Source organism: Sturnira hondurensis, unplaced genomic scaffold (genome assembly GCF_014824575.4).
Source record: "Sturnira hondurensis isolate 20B ecotype Veracruz unplaced genomic scaffold, ASM1482457v3 Scaffold0004136, whole genome shotgun sequence".
Taxonomy (NCBI): Eukaryota; Metazoa; Chordata; class Mammalia; order Chiroptera; family Phyllostomidae; genus Sturnira; species Sturnira hondurensis.
In genome coordinates, this window is record NW_028076767.1 from 29,452,064 (window position 1) to 29,470,233 (window position 18,170).

At 51.3% G+C, this 18,170-nt stretch overlaps 1 protein-coding gene across 2 annotated transcripts in view; it reads left to right on the forward strand.

Annotated features, from left to right (window-relative positions):
• The window catches only part of EYA2 (EYA transcriptional coactivator and phosphatase 2), a 206,492-nt gene that overhangs the window by 173,411 nt on the left and 14,911 nt on the right, over positions 1-18,170 (forward strand). For both annotated transcript variants that reach the window (XM_037044208.1, XM_037044207.1), the window contains exons 10-11: positions 2,044-2,133; positions 16,505-16,563. In XM_037044208.1, the coding sequence (XP_036900103.1) occupies positions 2,044-2,133; positions 16,505-16,563 (149 nt within the window). The remainder of the gene's footprint in view (positions 1-2,043; positions 2,134-16,504; positions 16,564-18,170) is intronic.

Sequence of the window (18,170 nt, forward strand, 5' to 3'; positions counted from 1 at the left end):
GATTATTTATTTTTATAATAGAAGTAATATAGCCTTTCGGTAAAAAAACAGGAAGCGAGGTATACAGAGCTCCAGTACAAGGGCCCCTCTGCCCCTCCCCTGCCCCCCATCCCTTCCAGACCTCCTCGAAAGCAATGCCGCTCTAGAATCAGATCTTCTGGGTTCAAATCCCAGCACTTCTAGCCAGGTGACCTTGAGCAGGGTGCCTAACCTTTGTGAGCCTCCATTTTCTCATTTATAAAATGAGAAAAATCATAGCACTCATCTCCAGGAGCTTCGCCTGAATTAAATGTTAATACTTACAAAGTGGCACAGAGAAAACATGCAATAGATATTGACCAGGAATATTACTAAGTGTTGTACATTCTTTGAGACCAGTGGTTCTTGACCTTGGCTGTGCCTTGAAAGCACGTGGCGGAGCTTTAAACATTCCTGATTCCCCGACCCCATCCTCAGCAGTTCTGATCTTACAGGTGTGGGGTGCAGCCTCTGCCTCAGGATTTTTTCTTTTAATTTTTTTATTTATTGATTTGAGAGAGAAAAAAACATCGATTTGTTGTTCCACTTATTTATGCATTGGTTGCTGCTTGTATTTTCCCTAACCGAAGATCGAACCTGCAACCTTAGTGCATCAGGACAACACACTAATCCACTGACCTACCCGGCCAGGGCTGAGCCTCGGGATTTTAAAATGCTCCTTGCATCATTTTGTTGAACAGCCAAGGACTGAGAACCCTTATGCTACATATTTTCCATGGGTATTGGTTGGGATCGGCAAGGTTATGCTGCAGTAACAAACATTCCCCCGAATCTCATTGACCTCTCATTGATGGTCCATGTTCATTGTGGTCTGTTGCAGCCCCGACTCACATCATCTTTACTCTGGAACCCAGGCTGTCAGGGTAGCTATTATCTGGAGCACTTAGTCTTCCGATGTGAAAAGAGAGAGAGCGTGGCAAACCATGCACTGACTCTTGAAGCTTCCCACCAGAAGCGAAGCATTACTTCTGCTCACTGATCATTGGCCAGAGCAAGTCACATGGTCACACCTGAGTTTAACAGGGAGGGTCTATATCAGGGGCCAGCAGCCTGGGAATGGCCAGAGAGTAAATCTCTTGGGCTCTGCAGGACATAGGGTCTCTGTTGCAATTATTTTCCTCCACCTTCACCTCACAAAAGCAGCCACAGATGATGCACTGTCCAAAACAAATATAAAAAATTATTCTTAGCTCATGAGCTATAGAAAAACAGACAGTAGGTGAGATTTAGTTAGCCCCTGGTAGACATCACCCTCCTACAGGGAGAAGCTCTTCAGGAAGGGATCCCAAATATGGGTAAAGAGTAATGCAACCCACCAAGCCACGTGTATAAAAAAGAAGGGGAGAGCGAGAATGCACCGTTTTATTGCCGGGTATGTGTCCCACATGATACTGTGATACAACTTGCTTTTGTTACTTACACTGTATTTCTTCATGACAGTTTCGTGTCAATAGCACTGGCATCACTACATTTTTTTAATGGTCGCCTCATTTTCTCTGGCTTAGGATGCACCCTAGTGGGTTTTGCTTGTGTGTCTGTCTTTATAATTAATCTCAATCGCTGGTGGCATTTGAAACACCAAGAGGAGCACGGCAGAGTGCACAGAGAGACGGCTGTAAAAAGACAGCCCGCACCCCAGCTGTCCGGTAATTTATACATAGTTTATACCGCTTCCCCCGAAATCTCTCAGGTCTCCCTGAAGACAGCCATTTCTGAGAGGCCATTCTGCTCCTTGCAACACTGAACACAGTTGCAATTCCAGGGGCTCTTAGGGGGAGAGGGAAATACTAAAGAGGGTAAATATAAGTGATGAAAAACTAGAAGGGAAGTCTCAGAAGCTACACATTAGCACCCCGACCCCACACGGAAACACGTCTCAAGCCGTGAGCAAGCTGTGCGTGAGCCATGCAGATGAAGGCCTTCCAGGGTTGGGAGTCGAGGGAAGAGGGAGACTGAGGTGACAAGGCTCGCTCTCAGGTGACCCGCCCGTCTTCCTTCCCACAGGACACCACGACGTCCGTGCGTATCGGCCTGATGATGGAAGAAATGATCTTCAACCTTGCAGACACCCATCTGTTCTTCAACGACCTGGAGGTTTGGAATGGCTTCTTTCATTTCATATTCGCTGTATTTAACCACCTGCATCTGGTTTGGGGCAAGAGTTGCTGACTTTTTTCCCCCTCTTTTTCCTTGGGAGGCTAGAAACTGGTGCTAGCAACCCCTGAGAAGGCATAAAACTAGGACCAGCGACAGTTGATTAAAAACACACTAGACGGAATTATCTCCCCAGCTTCCCGGGGCAGTTAATGGGCCTTTCTCTCCACTCTAGAAGTGATGTCCACTGGCAGTTTGACTAATCCAATAAAGGCTGCGTCATTTCTTCCTCCCGAAATTTGCTATTTAGTAAATTGATTAAGGCAAATTAGTATAGATCCCCCTGGGTCAGTAGTAATTAGCAGCGGGCCAGGATGGAAGCCCTAAAAAATGTGTTTTACAAAGAGAGCAAGCACGGGGACTGTGCTTAGTTAAAGTATCTGCTCCCACCCTGGCTGGTGTGGCTCAGTGGATTGAGCACCAGCCTGCAAGCAGAAAGGTCACTAGTTCAATCCCTGGTCAGGGCACATGCCTGGGTTGCGGGACAGGTCCCTGGTTGGGGACACAACTCCATCAATGTTTCTCTGCCTCTCTTCCCCTCTCTCTAAAAATAAATACATACAATCTTTTCCAGAAATAAATAAATAATGTATCTGCTCCTGTGCCTCTAAGCAAACACCAAGGGAGATAGGAAATGGGGAGAGGAGCTTCAGAAATAAATTTAATTCATTCGTTTATGCCCAGCCTGTGTCAAAAAGATTTGGAAATAATTTCAAATGGAAAATATATTTTAAATGAAACTACTAAAGCAGAGGAATAGACAGCTAGAGTAAGGCATTGTACCACAAAAAGTCTGGCTTAAGCTACCTACTGGAGTTAAATTCAGAGCTGATCCCTGAGCTTCCCGGTAGCCAAAGCAAAGAGGGAAATCTGTGCTTTGCTTACCTCTAGTGACAGGGCAAGCGGCTTTCTCCAAGGTGAAGAGGGCGTTCTGGCTGATGAGAGGAGTGATATGAGGGAGGGTCTTATGGCTTTGTAAATTATGTTCTCATTATTGGTCTACCAGATTAAAAAATAAAGGCAACCTACGCCCTGGCTGGTGTAGCTCAGTGGACTGAGCTCGGGCCTGCGAACCTGGGTTCGATTCCCAGTCCGAGCACATGCCTGGGTTGCAGGCCAGTTCCCAGCAGGGGATGCACAAGAAGCAACCATACATCGATGCTTCTCTTCCTCTCTCCTCCCTTCCCCTCTAAAGATAAATAAATAAAATATTTAAAAGAAATAAAGGCAACCTAAAATAAAACTGTTCGTGAAAGAACAATTCTACTTATCCTAGTAGGAATTTTTTCCCCAGAACCTGTGAAACCCCTGGGGACCACACTGTGAAGTACAAACATGAAGGCCATGAATTCCGAATCGGCCCCAGCCAGCCCAGTGCTTTACTAACGTTCCTCATCAGGAACAGAGGCAGGCTTTCCTTCCCAGCCTGCAGTCTGTGAGTCCAGGGGGGCACATCCCTGCCAAAAGCATCAGTCTTGCATTCTGTTCAGTCTAGGGAAGCCGTTTGGGCCTCAGCCTTCCTATCTACGAAAAGGACTGTTCTCTGCCCAACATCTGTTTCAGAAAGAGGATCAAGGTAGAGAAACTGGTTGATGTAGAAAGAGAGCTTTGGAGGGATGGGGAACCCCAGGAGCAGCGGGCCCAAGACTGTCTCTTCGGCCAACGGCAGTGTGTCTCCTTTTACAAGGACTTGGTGGAAAGAAGGGGCGGGGGAGACAAGGAGAGGGAGAGGGGAAGAGACAAATTAAGAGTAAAACAGAGCAAAACAAAATAAACATGGCAGTTGGATTCCGCAAGTATTTATGGAGCCTTACATGGTAAAGACTCAGCTGGTTGCAAAGAGCAAAGCCCAACTTGCTTTGTCAAAAAACATGGAAGCTATTGGCCCCGGTAGTGGAAAAGTTCAGGGTAGATTTAGCTTTTCCCAGTCTCCTCCTTCGAATGTCAGTTTCATGAGCGCAGGGGCCGTGTCTGACTGAGTCGCCCTGAATTCCCGGGGGCCAAGCAGTGGCCAACCAAACCAATCCACAAGCAAGGAAGTTTGTGAACAGTGAAAAGCATGTGAAAAAAACAAAACAATGAGATGTGGCCGTGAGCGACGGGTGACAGGGGGTAGGATGAGGGGCCAGCATTCCAGAGGTCAGGGAATGGCTCTGGAGGAGCTGACACTTAAGCCAAGCCTGGATGATGACAAGAGCCAGGTGGGCGGAGATCGAGGGAGGCGGGATCAGCAAGCGCAAAGGCCGGAGGCGGGAACAAGCGTGAAGTGATCCAGGAGCAGAGAGAAGGCCCCAGGTCAGTAATGAATGAGGGCACCCTGGGTCAGCCAGGCCAGGTGAGCCAGGAGACGGAGGCCTGGGCCTGCCATGGGCACAGACATCAGAGTTTATTTACAAGTACTGGGGACATCCATGGGGCCGGGGAGCACCCATGGCCTGGTTGAGGTTTTTGAAAGCCCACTCTGGCTGCTTCATGGAGCCTGAGCAATTGGAGGGGAAAGGCAGAGTCAGGAAGACCAGCAGGACGTTATTGCGGTCGTCCGCAGAAAAGAGGAAAAGTGGGTTGAATGGAGGTGGAAAGAACATGTGGGCGCTGGGGTAGGGGTAAAGCCCCGAGGACTTGCTGATGGGCTGGGTGTGGGGACGAGGAGAGAGCAGAGTGGGGGGGGGGGGGAATTCCTGGGCAGGGGTCAGACAGGGCACTGTTCTCTGTGTGGACNTGAGTCGCCCTGAATTCCCGGGGGCCAAGCAGTGGCCAACCAAACCAATCCACAAGCAAGGAAGTTTGTGAACAGTGAAAAGCATGTGAAAAAAACAAAACAATGAGATGTGGCCGTGAGCGACGGGTGACAGGGGGTAGGATGAGGGGCCAGCATTCCAGAGGTCAGGGAATGGCTCTGGAGGAGCTGACACTTAAGCCAAGCCTGGATGATGACAAGAGCCAGGTGGGCGGAGATCGAGGGAGGCGGGATCAGCAAGCGCAAAGGCCGGAGGCGGGAACAAGCGTGAAGTGATCCAGGAGCAGAGAGAAGGCCCCAGGTCAGTAATGAATGAGGGCACCCTGGGTCAGCCAGGCCAGGTGAGCCAGGAGACGGAGGCCTGGGCCTGCCATGGGCACAGACATCAGAGTTTATTTACAAGTACTGGGGACACCCATGGGGCCGGGGAGCACCCATGGCCTGGTTGAGGTTTTTGAAAGCCCACTCTGGCTGCTTCGTGGAGCCTGAGCAATTGGAGGGGAAAGGCAGAGTCAGGGAGACCAGCAGGACGTTATTGCGGTCGTCCGCAGAAAAGAGGAAAAGTGGGTTGAATGGAGGTGGAAAGAACACGTGGGCACTGGGGTAGGGGTAAAGCCCCGAGGACTTGCTGATGGGCTGGGTGTGGGGACGAGGAGAGAGCAGAGTGGGGGTGGGGGGGAATTCCTGGGCAGGGGTCAGACAGGGCACTGTTCTCTGTGTGGACAAAATAGGGAAGGCATGGGAGTGCAGTGGGGGGAATCCGCCCCTCTGTACGTGGGCGTGAGATGTCTGGGGCACCCCCGTGAAGATGCCAGATCACAGGCAGATACATGAGTCTGAAGATCATTTGCAGTGAAAATGCCAGACACGTAGTAGGTGCTTTGTGAGTCTTGGTTGAACCCGAGGCTCAGAGCCAGGTATTTTGTGGGATTGGTATGTTCCGAGAGGTGTTTGCAGCACCTTGCCCCCTCTGCTGTTACTCAATGGCCCCGAAGCCAAAGCTGAGGTGTTTGCAGCACCTTGCCCCCTCTGCTGTTACTCAATGGCCCCGAAGCCAAAGCTGCACCTCTCTCGGAGGGATCTTGATTACCAGCTGGAGCTACTCAGGCAAAGCGGCTTGTTTTTATTCTCTAAATTTTTTCAAAATTGTCCCCCCAGTGCCAGAAGCCCCCAGGGCCCCTCAGTAGAATTGAAGCCATGTCACAGGATGGGGAAGTTAAGACTTACACATGTGAAAACACACTGTTTGAGCCCTGGCTGGTGTGGCTCAGTGGTTTGAGCTCCAGCCTGTGAACCAAAGGGTCCCTGGTTTGATTCCCCATCAGGCATATTCCTGGGTTGTGGGCTGGGTCCCCAGTAGGGGGCATGCTAGTGGCAACCACACATTGATGTTTCTCTCCCTCTATCCCTTCCTTCCCCTCTGTCTAAAAATAAATAAATAAAATCTTTAAAAAGCCCCTGTTGAAATCTAAAGGCCACCTCCTGTGGCTCCCAGGAGGCCTGGTGGGACTGGGGAGGCACCTCCCAAGACCTTTGCGAGTCCACTGGAGACCCAGCTCCTGTAGGATGGTTGGGTTTTTGGGAACAGAGTCAGACCCTCTGTAAATCTGAGGTCAGCAGCAGCCATTTACGGAGAATTCACCCTCTGGCTGGCCCTGCGCAGCTCTCAGTGCTGTGGATTCGGTGGTAAACAGAACACAGCAAGACCCCGCCCTCAAGGCATTGACCTTCCCACTGGGGAAGCAGACCATAAACAACAGACTGTTCGATGTCAGATGAAGTGCTCCGGAGGGGGACTGGCAGAGTCAGGGAGGAGACAGTTACGGGGGCTGTTTCTCTACCTGGCTGAACCAGGTAAGGCGTCTTTGACACTTGAGCAGAGTTGTGAAGGAGGTGAGGACCCCGGTGCGGAGTGGGTCAGGCAGAGAGAGCAGCAGTGCAAAGGCCCTGGGGTAGGTTTCTCGACCATGGCAGCTGGCGAAGAAGGAGCAGGAAGGATCCTGGAGGACAGCGGGGTTCGAGGGCAGATCCCATGGGGCCTTTGTGCCATCGCCAGGCTTTGGGTAATATTCTAAGGGTGACAGGAAGCCCTGGGGCGGTTTTGAGCAGGGCAGCAGTACTATCTGATTTGCGGTTTAGAGGCTCCCCCTGGCTGCCGGGTGGAGAACAGACCGGAGGGGGCAGGGAGGGAAGCAGGTTTTAGCGCTAGAGCAATCGTTCCCAGACTCCTAGAAGAGTCTGTGAGGCGTAAGGACTGGTCAGAGGCAAGGTAGGGGGCACGTTCAGCTGACTCTCAGGCCATTCAGGACGTGTGTTCTGAGTTTAAGGCAAGTCCCTCCTAATCAATCTGCCTTTGAATCCTGGCTCCACCGTCTCCAGGCCATGTGACCTGAGCAAGGTGCTCCCTGTCTCTGAGCCTTAGTTGTCTCCTCTGTTAAATGGTTAGAGGAAAAGCCCCCACCTTCCGGGAATGTGATGATGACGGGAGATGGAGGAAAGCAGGCAGCCCAGAGCCTGGCACACCTTACACCTCCAATAAACGGGCCTCTCCACCAGGGGGCGACAGGTGCCACGGAACCAGGTGGGAGCCGGGGTCGGGGGAGGGGGACTACCTGGTAGAGGGGCAAATTGTTCAAGATGTTAGATACTTATTTTACTACAAGTTAAAAAACAGATAACAAGCTTGCCCAGCCCCTGATTTTACTGTAATTTAATATTAATCTGGCACTACAGCAAACTGTGACCCACTTCAAGGGTCAGGACCAGCATAATATCTTAAATAATTAAAGAGTAAGGAATAAAATAGAATGCAGTAGGGTAGACCACAAGTCATAGTGGTGAATATTGTTTTATGAACTATTTCAGTAATATAATGTAATCTCAGTTCCAGTAATGTAGATGTCTGTGTGACCAGAGACGCGTTTCTTACGGAAGGTCACAGTCAACACCGTAGGACAGCCGCAGCCTAGAGCGTGCTGTCCCACAGACCAGTCTGCCCCGCCCACTACGGGAGCCGCTAGGCCCGCATGGTTATGGAGCACTTGAAATATGGCTGGCGCAACCGAGGCGCTGAATGTTGAATTGTGTTTAATTATAACTAATTTTAATGTAAATAGCCACGTGTGGCTGGGGGCTATCATACTGGGCAGAAGAGAACATTGACATCATTGAGGAAGTTCTACCATGCAGCACAGGGCTGGAGTTTGTAAGATAAGAACTGTATTTTCACCCTGGCTGGTGTAGCTCAGTGGATTGAGCGAGGGCTTCGAACCATAAGGGTCACCGGTTCAATTCCCAATCAGAGCTCATGCCTGGGTTGCAGGCCAGGTCCCCAGTAGGGGGCACATGAGAGGCAAACACACATTGATGTTTCTCTCCCTCTCTGTCTCCCTCCCTTCCCGGTCTCTAAAATTAAAATTAATAAAATCTTTTTTAAAAAAATAACTGTATTTTCAGTTACATGGGTGATAATACCAGCGATCCCGGCTGACGTTTACTGAGCACTTACTAGGTGCCAGGCACTGTTCTGAGCAGTTTACACCTGTTCACGTATTTGACCCTCACTCTTATTATTATCCCTGTTGTATGAATCTGCTTGGGCTGTCAGAACAAAACAACCACTGACTGGACAGCGTAAACAGTAGGAGTTAATTTTATTACAGTTCTGGAAGCTGAAAGGCCCAGATTGAGGTGCCTGCAAATTTGTCTCCTGGTGAGGACCCTCTCCCTGGGTTGCAGAAGGCCACCTTCTCACTGTGTTGCCACAGGGACCTTCCTCGGTGCCTGTGCAGAGAGGGAGGGAGAAAGAGGGAGAGCTCTAGAGTCTTCTTATAACAACACTAATCCCATTAGGTCAAGGCCACACCCTTATGGCCTTATTTAACCACCATCACTTCCTTAGAGGCCCCATCTCCAAATTCAGCCACACCGGCGGGGGGCGGGGGGGGGGGTTAGAGCTTCAACATATGAATTGGGGGGGACCACAAACATTCAGTCCATAACACCCTTCTACAAGTGAGGAAACTGAGGCACAGAGGGGTTAAGTGAGCAGCCCGAAGTCACACAGCTGGCGGTGGCAACATGCAGACCCCGACAGCAGAGCCTGGCTCCACAGGCTCAACCACTTGCTATGCTGCCTCTCCCGGGGAAAACGATCGCCATGGGTCCGAGAAAGAAGATCCCCAACAGACATGTAGACCCCCTACAGTAGCGCAGACCAGGGGTGCAAAGGAAGAGAGAGAGCAGGGGGTGCTGGAGTAGCCGGGGAGCCTGGAGGAGGCGGCTGAGCAAGTTCTGGCGACGAGGGGAGTGGGAATTCCCAGGTGAAGTTGGAAGGCAGGCGAAAGGTGGAAAACTCCTCTGTGAGTTAGTTGTCATCTTGTGTTGCATATGCAACACAAAAGTCACACAAAGAATGACCGAAACCACAGGGAACCACGACAGCACCCTCACTCCCCACCCTGAAGGCAGGCAAAGCCATATACAAAGGCTCGGAAGGCACTTCTAGAAATGCCAAGGGGAGAGCCCAGAGAGGAGTATGTAGTAAACACAGCCCCAGCCGCAGCTGACAGGTGCTGCGTGCTGAGTGCGGACGCATGGGCTTGCCTGCACGCGGCTGTGTAACCCTTACAGCAGCCACAGAACGTGGAGACTGCGTCCCCATTGTAGTGCGGGGGGCAGAGGCACCCAGACGTTAATCTGCCCGGCACTAGCGTGCATGGGGCTCTGGGTCCGTGCCAGGCACCACACTCGCATTTTCCCACTGAGTCCTCCCAGCAACCCAGCAAGGGGGACTTTTTAAATCTCCATTTTACAGATGAGGAAACTGAGGCCAGAAGAGGTCCCCTTCCCAGGGTCACTTAGCTAGTGTGGAGATTTGAGCCCAGGCCAAGCTGACTTCCAAGCCGAGACATCTATTCTTCACGTCCTCAGACGCCCTGTGGGGCAGAGAAGGAACACAGGTCAGCAGAGTGGGTGGGAAAAGAGTCCTTCATGAGAAACAAGACTAACCTAAAGGTCTCAGGCAGAAGGTCCCTCTGGTCCGCTTCAGAGTGGCCAGGCCGGCAGGTAGTCTGGAGGGGGAGCGCTTCAGCATGCTGCCAGAGCTCCAAGAAGGATTTTCCTGGAGGAACTCAAAAGGGGCTGGAATCTGGGCAGGCCTGATTTACGGTTCTGCGGGAGCTATGAGGGAGAGTAATATTTCACCGTGTCAGCGCCGCGCTGCTCTCCAAGGCGCCCTGCCCAACCGGCCATTAATGCAATGTGGCCCATGGCCTCTTTAATGCTCTTTAGATAAGTTAAACATTTAGACAACACAAGAAAGATAGCCCAGGTTTCCCTCCGGGGAGCAGACCCCCCCGGCTCTGGCTGGTCTAGAAGCAGCATTAAGCAATCTCACTTAAAAATATACTTGCCTCCAAGGAGAAGGAGTGGCCAGGGAGTCCATCTGGGCTCTGACAAGAGTCATTTTTCTAAAGCAAATTTGTCAACAATTTCCTTTCTGCAATTGTGTCTCCAAGCAGCCAAGGACAAGAAAGTAATGGGATCGGACCACAGGAGGGCAAGTTGGGGAAACCCCGGCTGTCACCAGCTTAATTAGAATGGGTTCTCATAGATACTGGTCACTGAACTTACGGTTCAGAAGTGAGCAGCAGTGGGCACAGGGAGTATCCAAACCATGGGATGCAGGTAAGGGGTGATCCAGACAGAATGTCCAGCCTTCAATTACATGTATTAGACACAAAGGAAAACTAGTAAGAACTGGCCATTGAGAATTAGTAAGAACTGTGGAGGTCATGAAGCCTTTGGAAAGCATGAACACGAAAAGAGAGAGAAGAAAAAGAGAAGATTGGTAAACAACACCCAGAGTGAAAGGGTGGACATTACTATAGACTCAGGAGAGATTCTTTTTATTTTTCAATTATGAGAATACCACGTACAGTATTATACCAATGAATCTGAAAACCTAGATGAAGTGGACACTTTTCAGGAAGATTGAAATTACCAAAATTAACCCAAGGGGAAATTTAAAAATAGAACGAACCAGCGACCAGGAGAAATGGAAACGGCTGTTGGGATGTAATGCCCCCAAGAGGCACCAGGTCCAGCTATTTCTAAACATGAGCCCCACCAAACACGGAAGGCAAGGACAAGTCCCGTCCGGCACAAATTCCAGAGCGAAGGGGAAATGGGATGTTCTCCCGCATATCCTAGGAGACCGGTGTCACCTGAAGCTAAATCTGGACTCTGAGCACAGGACAAGCGGATAAATCCCTGTCATCACTGATCAAAGGTGGGGCGTCCCTGCAGTCCCTCGGGTAGCTTCCCCGGGGCGCTGTGACTCTCCCCCTCAGTTCCACGTGGATGCTGTCCGAGCCTCAGATGCAGACCTCTGGTGACAGACGGGTGGGGACCATCGCTGGCCCCACTTGGCGGCCTTTCCCGTGCATCGTGGCCCACCTGCAAGCAGATGCAGTTGCGATGTTTCATAGCTTTTCTTTCAGTCCTCACCGGAGGATACATTTACTGACTTTTAGAGAGAGGGGGAGACATCGCTTGGTTGCCTCTCGTACTCTCCTGGACCAGGGAGTGAACCCGCAACCTAGGTATGTGCCCTGACCGGGAGTCGAACCCACAACCTTTCAGTGTGTGGAACGATGCTCCAACCAACTGAGACACACCAGCCAGGGCTCGTAACTGTTTTTTTAAAAAGCAAAGCTGGAGGCCTTGCTCTGTGGCCAGGAGGACTCAGAAGCAATGGCAGTACTGAAGCACCAAGCACACCCATCACCCAGATCTCGGTTTCTAATACCATTTTCCAGTACAAGGAACCAGAAGAAATGGCAGTGCTAGGGCTGGGGCAGGGAAGACACACAATGAACATGGGGTGGATAAATACACATAGCATCCATATAGAAAAATTCCAGCCCTGGCTGGTATGGCTCAGTGGACTGAGTGCCAGCCAGCCTGTGAACCATGGGGCACGGGTTCGATTCCCAGTCAGGGCACATGCCTGGGTTGTCAGCCAGGTCCCCAGCAGGGGGCATTCGAGAGGCAACCACATGGATGTTTCTCTCCCTCTCTTTCTTCTTCCCCTCCTCTCTCTCTAAAAATCAAAAAATAAAATAATGCTTAAAAAAAGAAAAATTCCAAATAACTTATGCAGATGCTCCACCCCTAATTGTGAACTTTGCACAGAGACTTCCTTCCAAAGAGTGTAACGTGGGAAGGTGAGGGAGAGGAACTGGACAGCAGGGACACCTGACGAACACCACCTGAGCCAGGCAATCAAGGTCACCATCAGCAGTGATAAGTCGTGCTGATAATGCATACCCTTGATATGCCGTGATGAGAATGGCCATGACCTTCTCCGCTAAAACCCGTTGCCCCAGTCCAGCCATGAGAAAACACCAGACAAATCCCAGTGGAGAGACGTTCTACAAAATGCCTTACCGATCCTCCTTGAAATTGTCATCAAAGCCAGGGGAAGTCCGAGCAACCGCCACAGCTCAGAGGAACCGACAGAGACAAGATGACCCAATGCAACAGGTGCCCTGGATGGGGTCCTCGAGGAGGAAAACAGGACCTTCGTGGGAAACGAAGGAAACCCGAATGAAGAACTGACATTGGTTAACAGTGACACAGTGGCGTGTATGTACTAGCTGTGACAAATTCTCCACACGGATGTGAGACAGTAACAGTGAGGGTAAGGGACTCGGATGTATGGAAACTCATCATCCTTTGCAACCTTTCTGTCCGTCTAAAACTCGTCTAAAATTAAGAGTTTATTTAAAAAAATACAACCAGAGATCCAAAGGTATTAAACAGGTCACCCAAGATCACTCACCTAGAAAACAGCAAGGCAGGGCCTGCAGCTCAGCGTGGGGCATTTGAATGCCAAATGCACGGTCTAGGGCGTGTGGACGCAGACGTGTCTACCCCAGTCCCAGTCGGCCTGGCTCCCTGAGATGCGTGGGGGCGGAGCGTCTCGATGCAGGCGTGGAGTTGCCTGCCTGGCTTCCCAGTGGCCTCAGCAGCACACTGACCAGCTGTGGGCCCCTCTCAGTGGTGACCTCTTGTCAATTTGACCATGACTGTACCAGGCACAGAGGTTGGGCCTATAGAATGCAGAATAGCAATAATGGCCGTGACTTTCCCAAACTCGTGTGTGACATGTTCTGTGGGGGAGGCCGCTTCCCAAGGGCTTTCCCTGTGTGCTTTATTGAACCCTTCCGACCCCCTCTGCGGTAGGTCTCGCTCCAGAGCTCAGTCACATTCCCCTGCCTGCTTTTTCCACACTGCAGGGTGTCTTGGAACTAATTCCGTGTGCTAACACGAAAATCCACCTTATTCTTCTGAGCCGCTGGGTAGGGTTGCACCGAATGGTTATCCCATTACTTCATTAGCTGTGATCTGCTCAAGGGACCTTCAGAGGTTTCCCAGTTCTTGGTGGGCGTCTCTGAGTCCGAAAGCGTCAATTCCGGGTGGCCGGGATTGTGCTGCGCCCCACCCATGACTCCATGTCAAGTCTGTGGGGGCCCTTCCTCTGTCTTTGCCAGCTGGGCCCACCCAGACCCCCCATCCCGGGTCATCACACTTCGACGCAGGGAGGCCCTCAACACCCTGGGCTGTGCAAAGCCGGTGTCCTGTGCCTTAGACGCCTGCCCCTCCGTGCCACGAAACTGAGAGGCCTGGGATCCACCTCCCCAAGAGCCCAGCACTGTCCTTGCGTCCCGGCATCGTCTCCCTCCCCTCGGGGCCGACAGGCAGGTAACTCGATCCAGGTCAGCTGGTGGGGTATGAAGTAGTGTCTCGCTGTGCTCCGAGGTGTTTTACTGAGTCCGGAATGTGATCGCTACTGTTGTCGCACTTCAGCGCCCCCAGCAATCCCCTTGCAAATGAGAAAACCAGAGCCAGCCACATACCTTTCCCGTGACATCAAGGAAAGGACAAGGAACCCTGCCAGGGGGTCCTGAGCCTGCGTGACCCCCAGAGCAGCTTCAGAGCTCAAGCGAAGGGCTGGAGGGCTGAGGGGGGTGTTTTTCTGATTTCAGGCAACGCAGGGGGCTGGGGGGGTCTGCAGGCCCTGTTGTTTTCTTCGTGCTGGGTCTGTGAGGTCCACATGGGCTTTTAAATATAGTTTTCATTAACACGCCGGCAGTGCCGTCCCTAAGGCCCTCCCACCTCTGGAAGGTGGCTGTGGAGCAGAGGTCTCAAACTCGGGTGCCCACAGGGGCCAAGTGATCAGGTGACATGAGATGACAACAACCCAACAGACACTGTGGGCAACACGAAATGGAAGTCCCGGCCATCGCTTGTCAGAATCCAGGAATGCAAGCCCTACATTGCCAGGGCGTGTGAAGTCTCAAAGTCGCTGATACTCTGGGGAAAGGGAGAGACTCCCTGGGTTTACACACTGGGTATTGTTTCAAAAACAAAAAAATGTTAGGCACAATGTGGCTAAATACACCAGGTCTCCAGGCAGCTTGCAAGGTCTTCCATGATGGGCCTTACTTAGCATAGAAGAGAAGCTGTCAGCCTAGTTCCTCTGTCGCTCAATATCCCAGCAGAAGTTTCTGTGATGGTGGAAACACACCATACAGGTGGCTAGTGCGCACTTAAAATCAGATTTAAGGAACTGAATTCTGAAGTTTATTTCATTTTTATTAATTGAACTCTAACTGTAGATACCCACAGGTGGCTAATTGCTACAATATTAACGTGACTGTAAGATTTTTTTTAAGTCTGGGGTGCACTGTAGAGCTCAGCTACTTTGGGGAGGGGGCGATAAGTTACACCTGAGACCACCATGCATCAGTTAGAATGGCTGGAAATACAGAAGGAAAGAACATGTGGAACAATGAGCAGAAGAGGTTTAGGCGTAAAGCAGCTCTCTGCTGGCTCGAGGGGGGGCACTCAGTGCCCTCCCCCCAGCTTTTCCCAGCACTCTCCAAAGAGTTTCTCAACTGGGATTGCCATGTAGCATCCCCCGTGTTCCTTGCAATAATAAAAACACATTTATGCAGCACCTGCTGTATGCCGGGCACAGTGCTAGACGCTTGCAATGCAGCCTCTCCCTTGCTTCACCTCCGCCCCGTGAAAAAGTTTCCCTCGTTATCTCCATGTTACCAGCCGACCTCCAAGTGATGATGCCGTTTGCCTGGGGTCACACAGCCGGACCCAGACCCAGGCAGTCAGGTCCCGGGTCCGAGCTCCCACTGGGGCTGGCACGGCACGCTCACGGTGTTTGCCATGTCTGCACATCCAAACGTCCTGCCTGGGGGAGGCAGAGGGGACAGGATGGTGTGCGCTGCGTGTAGCTTCCGTGAGGTGTGCAGCACCACCGGTAGCTCCTGGCTGCAAAGTGACAGAAATCCAACCCCTCTGGCTGAATCCAAACAGTCCGGGTGTCAGTTTCCTGTAGCCGCTCCCACACATCAGCGCACACTTAGTGGCTTAAACCAACACGAGTGTATTCTCTTACCTTCAGGAAGCCGGAAGTCCAAAATCAGTTTCCCTGCCTTCAGGTGTCGGGGGGCTGGTTCCTTCCGGAGACTCTGAGGGGCTCTGATTGGTCCTTTGCCTGTTCTGCTTCTTATGTTTCCCGGCTTGTGGCCTCTTCCTCTGCCTTCAAAGCGCATCACTCCGATGTCCTTATCCTGTCATCAAATAGCCCTCTGCCTGTTACTTACAGGACCCTCACTGTTACCTTTGGGGCCACCTGGAGCACCCAGGCAAACCGCCCCATCTCGAGACCTGTGACTGAAGTGCATCTGCCAAGTCCCTTTGCCATATAAGTTTCCAGGGACCAGGATGTGGACATCTGCCTTCAGCCAACCAGGGTCAGGGTGGCCTGGTTTCAGTTACAGCCGAACCAGGGGACCAAAACTGTGACCCCTCTCCCCAGCTCCCAGAGAGCACCCCTTTCCCAGGCAGAGTCCCAGGCCTGCTTCCCACTGGGTCCAGCTTGGAGCGCATGCTCTCCCTAAAGCAGTCACCTTGACTAGAGGGATGCTGGGTCCCTCTGATTAGTTGAGTCTGGATCATGTGCCCACCTTGGTCGTCTGCCTCCCTGTGGTCCTAACTCTCATTTGAAAAGGTGTTTCCCCAAAGGGAACTGAGAGGCTTTCGGGGTCATCGCAGCCCACGGAAGGGCAATCCCTTGGGGGAGTACCCGGCATGGAGCAAGTGCTCCCTGAGTGGTGGTCACAGACCATGGGACACAGAGGGTCTCAGGAAGGGGGCATGTGCAGAGCCAATGCCCAAAGACTGTGAAGGCCACCAAGCAGGCGAAGGTGGAAGAGGGAGCACCTGGGACGACATCAAGGTTTCCACTGCATGTCCTGGTGTAACTGGGGGTGGAGGGGGTGGTCCCATGGTGTGCCTAAAAAAGGGGCTAATGCTTCACCCAAGGTCACTGACCTTTAGTTGCAAAGCTCAGACTTGAATTCAAGGCCCTGACTCCCAGTCCCGTGCTCATTCCACCCTCATTCATGAAACCACCTCTTAAAGGCGGCCTCAGACTGACCGGCCACACCTGGCCCTCTTTTTCTCTTCTTGCCAAATTCTCTATAGGATTGTGACCAGATCCATGTTGACGACGTCTCATCCGATGACAATGGCCAAGATTTAAGGTAGGAGGGGGGTTGCGGGGGTCAAGTATGCCCCTTTGGGTTGGTTATCATGCTGGCCTTTCACTAGGAAGTGGAGGGGAGGGCGAGCTGGTTATCCGGATGAGACCCGCCTGCCTGCAGCCAGAACTGGGACCCGTGGTTCTCCGAGCTCAGAAACCACTCCCGGCCACCCTGCAGCCTCTTCCTCATCCCAAGTCACCGCTGCCAAGGTTCCTACAAATTCGCCATGACCCCACTTATGTTTATCTCTTTGTGTTTTTTCCCTCCATATTCAAATAACACATACCTATTATAAAAACTTCAACTGCTCCTGATCTTGCCTCTCGGAATACCACCAATAAGAGTTTGGTATACATTCTTCAAAAGTTTGATTGCATTCATTCACATACGTATATTATTTAACATAAAAGTTAATATGGTTGACATTCAAAAAATATTTCTTGAATGATTAAGTGGTATGTCTGTCTGGTTTCTGGGGGAAAATGCTCCTGGGACATGAATTCTAGAAATCAGGTTCCCAAACACTCAAAATGAGACAGCTTTCAGAAGAACGTAGCTAGAATGTTCCAAACCTGCCCCTTTCCACCTCTGGGAAACTTTATAAAAACAGAACCATAACTTGTGCTGACCCCAAATTATCACAATTCAATGCCTCTAGGCCCATCAGTAAATATTATTAGACCAAATAATGTTTTGCCTCTGAGGTCAGCTGTAACTTGGCGCTTAGTGTTTGCTTCCGAGGGGTGTGTCTTCCAGCCCCTCCAGAAAAACACAGCACACTCTCTGTTCCCGAGCCCGGCAGTCTGTTCAAAGCTGACTCTTCTATGATTGGAGGTCATAGGTGGGAAGACAGCTGCTCCATTTCGATTAGCCCTTCAGGAAATCCCTGCGCCACCAAGACTGGCAAGGAGCAAGGCTCCAGTGCCAGCGGGCTCATCTCAATTTATGGAGCAAGTAAACCCCGAGGTCAAGGTTAACTGTCCTTTCCATGAAGCAGTCACTGGGAAGCCCTCTTCCTTTCAAGGCATGAGCAGCCACGGCTCCAGTTTGGGGTTTTTTTCCTTCTTTTTCCCACACATGTATCAGTGATCTTGGTGGTTAGGGATGACCGTTTTTTAAACTTCCCCCTGTAGCTGGATGGCTTGGAATACAGGGCATTGCTCCTTTGAACCCTGCCTCGTGCTGCGCTGTTTGGTTCCTTGATTCAAGAATTCTCAATGCAAAGGTGTTTTCTCCCTGGAATTGTGAATTCCCCACTTGTTCATTCAAGAAGTATTTCTCGAGTACCGACCATGCGCTAGGCACCAAGCATCCGATGCCCCTGGCTTTTTTCCTTCACTTCACAATAAAAACCAACCTTGGTATGGCCCTTACTTTACGCCACGCCCTGTTCCAGATGCGTGGATTAACTCACGGCATCTTCTCAGTAACCCCCGAGAGGTGCACGCTCCTGTTGTCCACCCCATTTTTCAGTTGGGGAGTGGGCAGCACAGAGAGACTAGGTAGCCTGCCCAACCTCACACAGCAGGTAAGTAGGGGCAGCAGGATTCATGGACACCCTTCCCTGCCCCCCATCTCCTGGCAAAACATCCAGGCAGCTCCCCAGG